This window comes from Mus caroli, chromosome 6, assembly GCF_900094665.2.
Source record: "Mus caroli chromosome 6, CAROLI_EIJ_v1.1, whole genome shotgun sequence".
Taxonomy (NCBI): domain Eukaryota; kingdom Metazoa; phylum Chordata; class Mammalia; order Rodentia; family Muridae; genus Mus; species Mus caroli.
The window spans coordinates 79,714,336-79,721,409 of record NC_034575.1 but is presented as its reverse complement, the minus strand read 5'-3'; the positions used below and the strand labels follow the sequence as shown (position 1 = coordinate 79,721,409).

General features: G+C 49.3%; 1 protein-coding gene across 4 annotated transcripts in view; it reads left to right on the top strand.

The window, feature by feature from the left end:
* Positions 1–534: 534 nt before the first annotated feature.
* Positions 535–7,074, top strand: part of Stambp (STAM binding protein) — a 28,954-nt gene continuing 22,414 nt past the window's right edge. Inside the window, exons 1-4 of one of the 4 annotated variants that reach the window (XM_021164699.1) lie at positions 535–669; positions 1,688–1,785; positions 3,472–3,569; positions 5,415–5,631. In XM_021164699.1, coding sequence (XP_021020358.1) covers positions 5,429–5,631 — 203 coding nt within the window. In that variant the 5' untranslated portion in view covers positions 535–669; positions 1,688–1,785; positions 3,472–3,569; positions 5,415–5,428. Of the gene's footprint in view, positions 670–1,687; positions 1,816–3,405; positions 3,570–5,414; positions 5,632–7,074 lie in introns of all 4 variants that reach the window. The other 3 variants (XM_021164700.1, XM_021164701.1, XM_021164698.1) reach the window with 3 other exon arrangements.

The window sequence follows — 7,074 nt, the reverse complement described above, 5'->3', positions numbered from 1 at the left end:
AGAGAGAGAGAGAAAGGAAGGAAGGAAGGAAGGAAGGAAGGAAGGAAGGAAGGAAGGAAGGAAGGAAGGAAAGGGAAAGAAAGAGAAGGAAGGAAGAAAAGAAAAGGAAGGAAGGAAAAAGAAAGAAGAAGGAAGGAAAGAAAAGATAAATAAATGCCTTTGTGAACCATGAAAAGTGACCTACCATCTACATGCATGCTAATGGGAGACATAACATGAGGAAACATGTATAAGATTCCCTCTTTGGTATGTAGATTTCATGACCATTTCTGGGCTCTCTTGCTATGGAAAGAACATCAAATTGCCCAGCTCTGAAAATACAAAAGGAGACAAGGTGAACTGGTTCATTTCCCAAGTAAAACAAACCAAATCCGCACAAATCCCTCTTTTCTGGGCCTGCACTTTACCTGGCCTTCACTAATGGCTTCCTTCTCTGACTCTTCAGTTTTTGCCTGGTTCTGCACCCAAGACTGGTATGGAATGCCAGAGGGTCAAGATTCTATACTGGCAGTTTGCAAGCTGATGTAAGCCAGTTATAACTGCCATGCCAGCGGCAGCCAGGAGCTGTAGCTGGGCAGGTGGCCCATGCTTGTGCTCCTGTGATCCTAGCCCATAGGAGGCAGATGCAGGAGAATCACCTGTGTCCTTGATGCCTGCTCCAGCTACCTGGTGAGCTCCAAACCACACTGGGCTCACAGAGTGAGATTCTGTGTCAAAGGGGGAGGAGGGGAGAAGCATCTTCATGCTTACCAAGCATGAAAACTCCAAACAGTGGGCTGCCCACACGACCTAAGGGATGAAGGCATCAGACAGAGTATGGGCAGAATTCAACCCAGGGGGAGGAAGGCTTGCACTAGGCTGCTTCTGCCTCTCTGCTGTTTGCTTCTGGTGGATGGAGTTCATTTTCAACGCATCTGGATATGGAGATGAGCCCTGCTTCTGGGAGTTGACAGGAAGTAACATGAGTTTAAGAATGCAAAATGGGGCTGGAGAAATGGCTCAGAGGTTAAGGCCGCTGGCTGCTCTTTCAGAGGTGGTGAGTTCAATTCCCAGCAACCACATGGTGGCTCATAACCATCAATAATAGGAGCTGATGCTGTCTTCTAGCCTGTAGGTGTATTTATATAGATAGAACACTCATATATATATATATTTTTTAAAAAAACATTTCCCACAATAAAGGAAGAGAAACAGATGCATGCCCACCGTTTTAGCCCAGCGCAAGGAAGGTAGCTAATATGAAGAAAGCAGAAGATAAGAACACTGGACCACACTGTTCCCTGAGAGGTGCACCCAACCACCTCCACCCTACTCCTGACCCACATTAAAGATATAAAATATCTCTTCCATCTCATTGTTTGGCCCCTGAAAAATGCCAGCAGTTCATCAATCAGACTAATTCAATCTAGAGGTCTTCCTTGACATATACTAACGTTACCTGTTAGTATGTGGGAAGTCTTATGCAAGTGATAGATACCTTTATTAAGGAACAATTAAAAGAAGCATTGCAAAGCTCTCCCTAGCCTGAGAGCCTGGGAAAGAGGGATGGCCATGTCTGTCATGATGGCTTGCACCACTGTGTCTGGCTTAAGCATTCTTTTTTTTTTAACAAGACAAAGGCCCGCTGAAGATCTTTCCAATGAGATGTAAGAACTTACTTCTCTAACTAATTTGTTCTTGGTGACAGGAAAGACCTGTCTTCAAACAAAATGGAACTTAGAACCACAAGCCCATCCTGATGTTGCTATGAGTTTTGCACTTGGAGACTGGAGCCAGTTAATTGAGGTGTGTTCTCTAGCTGGAGATAAGTATCAGGTATGAAATGTGCCTGCAACAGTACACAAATCTAAAGCCTTGGTACCTTTTGGTGCCTTTTCCTGTGTTTGAACCAGTATAAAGAGCATCTCCCCCTCCCCTGAGTAGCAATGTCTATCTACCTTTTCGTCTTTTTCAGTCCCAATGGGCTCACAGCAAAGAGGCCAATGCTGTGGCCAGTTCGTCTTTAGAATGCACCACACAAACACACTCCTCCTCAAAGTCGCTCACTCCTCAGTGGAGTTTAAGATAGGCTTGTGCGGTGCTGTGGTGCAGGGGGTTCACAGCCCAGCCTGGTGGGTTTCCTCCCGCTGCATCTCACGCCTGCAGCCTCTCCTCTTTGCTGTCCCTCAAGCACCCCTGCGGTATGATAGACACCTACTAATTTCAGGAGTGCACCCCATCTCAGTGCCTTCTGCTCCTGGCTCTGCTTGCCTCATAGAGAAGATTTGGTTCCAAGAACAAAACAATCAGCCTGTCACCTCCACGTTTACAGTTGATTAGTCCATCCCCTGTCATCTTGGGGACCATGAGACAGACACCCTTTATCTCAATAACACCTGCACATCCAAGAATGTGTGTTGAGTGTGGGACCACAAGTCATGGTAGACATTGGGGAGAGAGATGTAAGTCAGAAAATCTCCCTTCTTTTGAGAAATCATATTTTAGGAGAATCTTACAGGAGGGATGGCTATGAAGAGAGTTAAAGCAGAACCAACACGGGCTAGGGAGAAGGGTCAGAGGGTAAGAGGCACCTGCTGCCAGGGCTGCTAAGCTTAGTTCAGTCCCCAGAACTTAACCGTAGGGTAATAAAGAAACTGTCCCACAAGTTGTCCCTCTGACAATTACCGTTCCATGGCATGCTCACTTGCACACATCCTCACCGTGCAAACACACACACACACACACACGATAAAAATTAATGTAAGTTAAAAAAAAACAAAAAAACAAAAAAACACCACAGGACTGACTGGCAGAGGGTGGCTATGTAGATAGGTAGTCCATGATGCTTTGTTTGAACCTGCGATGTCAGCTCTGCTGTGAATGACAAGCTAGATAGCGATCCCCCTTGAAATATTAATTCGCTATTATTCCGATGAAGGAGCCATTGGCAGGAAACTCCTGCTTCAGAATGGGGCCCTTGGAGGCTCTCTGAGACTGAACCACCAACTAAAGAGCACAAGCAGTCTGGATTTAGGCCCCCCGCACATATGTAGCAGATGTGCAGCTCGGTCGTCATGTGGGTCCCCCAACAACTGGAGTGGGGGCTGTCTCTAAAGCTGTTCCCTGTCTCTGGGTCCCGTTCGTATAACTGGGCTGCCTTCCCCGGCCTCAGCGGAAGAGGATGAGCCTAACGTTGCAAAGACTTGATGTGCCACAGTCAGGGGGAGTGGGATATCCAGAGGGAGGAGGAGAGGGATTGTGCGTCGCGGGGTGGGGGTGGGGGCGGGGAGAGCGGGAAGTGCAACAATAGGGATGTGAAGTGAATAAAAAGATAAATTAATGGGGGGGAAAAGCATACTGGTTTCTGCGGCAATCCCCTCTTTCACTAGGTTCCCTTTCCTTCCTGGTTCGTTTCCTTTACCAAAGGACCTCTGCAGCGCTCCCTCTCATTGGTGGAAGATTCCAGCTCCACCCACCGGTTCTCCCCACCAGGTCCTAAATCCGTGGAGCGTAATTTAAGGAGGGACGAGAGTGGGCGTGTCATCGGAGGTGACGTTTCCGGAAGCTCTGACTGTCATCCTTCACGAAAGGTGGGAAGGGTCCGGGGAATGCAGCGGGACTGGGGATCCTGGCGCGGTGGGACCCCGCGGGGAGAGGCCGTGAGTGTGGGGTCCGTGTTCCTGGCCCAGGCCGGCCGCGCGCGAGCTCTGGGATGGCCCTGTCTTCAGGGCTGGCTTCAGACCAGCCAGGCCTGGTCTCAACACTCCTTGCATTTTCGAGAAACCTGACTGAGTGCCTTGCATTTTGGAGAAACCTGACTGAGTGCCTTCCAGATGGGCGCTGCCAGCAGTTTCTGCTGGATCCTTCTCCCGATACACACGCTCTGCAGGGTTGCTGAACCCCATGTTGTCCCGAGCCACTCGATGGCTTCTAGAGGATGGTCCTTTCTTTACCCACAAGTGCCTCTCTCTCGAGAGGTGCCCAGATGCCCAGCATCCCATTCCAATGAGCTCTTCTGGGCTGTGCCCAGTTCGGCGGTTAAGGACGTGGGCAGATTTACACTCTCAAGAGGATGTGTTTTACACTCGCAATGTCCCCACATTCCTAGCAGCCCCCCGCTTTTGCTAGAAAAGGGAGTTTAGTGGGGAAACTTCGTGGACAAAATGCCACCGCAAAGTTAGGGCAAGCTAAAGCAGAACTGGCCTAGAGAAAACAATCTCTGAGGACAGGTAAGTAGAACTGAGTTACAGCTGAATGTACAACACTGTAATCTGCGTCTCCCCGGGGCAGTTGAGAATCCTGACTGAGGAATAAGATGGGAAAAACAAGACTGCTCAGACCCAAGATGAGTGTATTCTAGAACAGGCTGGCTAGGGTGTGCTGTTATCCAGTGCACACCGACAATCCCGTTCCACTCAGGATTATGTGCAATGATGGTGCCAGGGAGCCCAGAAGCAACATCTAGGAAGAATGTAAAATCCTACAGTTTGGGTACCAATGAGTAGGAACTCCTAGAGTGTCCCACCCCAACCTAGGTGCTGTCACTTTGCCCTTTACACCCTGCATGGCTTGCGGGGACAAGCATGCATTGATGCTTCCAAGCTTCCAAGCATGAACTACCTGGCCCTGAAAGTGGTGAATGGGCTGGGCTGAAGTGAAGGGTGGTTTAGTGAGCAGCGTCAGGAATATCACCCTAGAAAGGAGCCCCGCATTAACCTTGTGTTCAAAACTGAGGAAGCGTATCCCGGTAAACACCATTTCATCTCCGGTGGAATGAAATGGTCGACATGAATTAGCCAGGCAGTGTTCATGAGGATTCACTGAACACATTCTGCCAGGGATTGGGTAAACGGAAGTGGGCATCCGCATAAAGAAACAAGAAAAAGATGGAGTTCTCTGGATGGGCCTCCTACTGATGGAGAGTAACTCTTGGTAGCAGTAAGACCAACCCACAGTGCCCTGTTAATGGCTGTATTCCTTGTACCATCAAATTGCAGGACAAGGTTGTTGGGGGTTTTTTTGTTTTGTTTTGTTTTTGTTTTTGTTTTACCTCTGTCAGTCCTCAAATCAAGATTTGGGTGTTCATGAGGCCAGGAGGGATAATTTGTTGATCAGAACCACTGTATGTAGTGTTTTATTTTATTTTCTCTAATGTTTTGTTTGTCCATTTCGTATTCTGTTTTTGTTTTGAGACAGGGTCGGTCATTCTTTGTAGCCTTGGCTGTCCTGGAACTTGCTAGGTAATCTAGACTGGCCTTGAACTCAGAGATCTAACCTGCCTCTGCTCCTCAAGTGATAGGATTGAAGGTGTACTCCACCATGCCTGCCTCTTTGTCTAAATTCTTGGGAGGTTTGTGATACGCTCATCCTGTTCTGACCACTGGGAAGCTATGGCCTTGGCTTTGATGCTACCTGTTTTCTCTCTTCTGTCTCAGAACTTATTTGTCCAATGTCTGACCATGGGGATGTGAGCCTCCCACCCCAAGACCGGGTGAGGATTCTGTCCCAACTTGGGAGTGCAGTTGAGTTAAATGAAGACATTCCACCCCGTCGCTACTACCGCTCCGGTGTTGAGATCATCCGCATGGCATCCGTTTACTCAGAAGAAGGCAACATTGAACATGCCTTTATCCTCTACAACAAGTACATCACGTAAGACAGCTACGGTTGCCTTTTTGGGTCCTGTGCCTGGCATCCCTTGTGTTCTGCCCCTGTGTTCACCTGTGGTTCTCACAGTTGCTGACAGTGGGGTCCTTGACAATGTCAACCATTGATCGGGTTCCAGACAACTTTCACGTGTGAGTCATCCTTGCCATTCAAAGGCACGGGGACAGAAGGTGGTGGTGTTGTACTTAAGAGTTTCCTGAGTAGAAGGCTTGGTTCTCAGGCTGTGACCGCATGTCCCAGTGGTTAGACAAAAGAGTTAGCCGGTAAGCGAGACGTGTCTGCATCGGAGAGTGTTTTGACTGCCCTTTTACTGCTCAGGCAGGCGGTTACAGGACCACTGCTGTTGTGTGGCAGAACCCAGAATCCTGTGCTCAACATGTGCCTTTAGAGTGGCATAGGGAAGAGGTTTCCTTCTTAGCCTCTGCTGTAGTCACAGCCTCCAGGTGACTCTGGCCCACTTGCTGTCCGTGTGACTCGTCACAGTAAGATATTTCCTGGGCTGTTAGTTCATCACGCTTGGGAGGGCAGCGTAAATACAAGATCTCAAGGCGGACCCCAGTCATCCCAGAGCCCCAGCGACAGGAGCGGTGCCAGTGACAGGAGCGGTGCGTGGTTGAGGGAGGGGATGGTGTGGTAAAGGTCGTGCTTGTCACGTCCAGTCGTAAGTTTAGTACAACAGGACCTGAACAGCTGCCGGTGACTCAGAGGAACTTGGGGGCTCCAGAGGGTTTTTCCCTGGTATCATCTCACTGATCGTCATGGGGTGGTGTGTGCAAAGCAGGTGCATCTCCCCCCACCCCCATTCTGTTCCACAGAAGAGCAAACTCGGGCTTAAGGATGCACTTGGGTTTCAGCTTGCAGTGACACCTCCAAGGTTTTACAGCTCATGTTTCAAGTTTCCATCCAAAGCGTGGGTTGTTTTTTTTTTTTTTTAATTTTCCATTTAGACTTACAGGAGGCAGTCTGTAGAGACCATAATAAACCTCCCTCCCCATTCCTGTCCCTACGAGAGATACTCTCGCCAGCCCCACATGTGTCCTCCCAGACAGACACACGCATCAGTCATACCATGCCGAGTCTCTTACCAGCGCATCAGTCAGGACACACCAGGCTTGTCAGCCTCCTCAAGCACAGTCCTGACACACAGGGAATGGTTCTGTGCTGATTTCCATGGTGGAGGAAGTTCACAGCGTCTCTGGTTTGTGCCCACTAGGTGCCAGTAGCACCCCTCCCTTAGCTTTGGCAAGCTTGAGTGTCTAGATTTGTCTAGGTTGTTTTTGTTTGTTTCCTTGTGTATAAAAGCTGGGCGGTGGTGGCGCACGCCTTTCATCCCAGCACCTGGGAGGCAGAGGCAGGCGGATTTCTGAGTTCAAGGCCCGCCTGGTCTACAGAGTGAGTTCCAGGACAGCCAGGGCTACACAGAGAAAC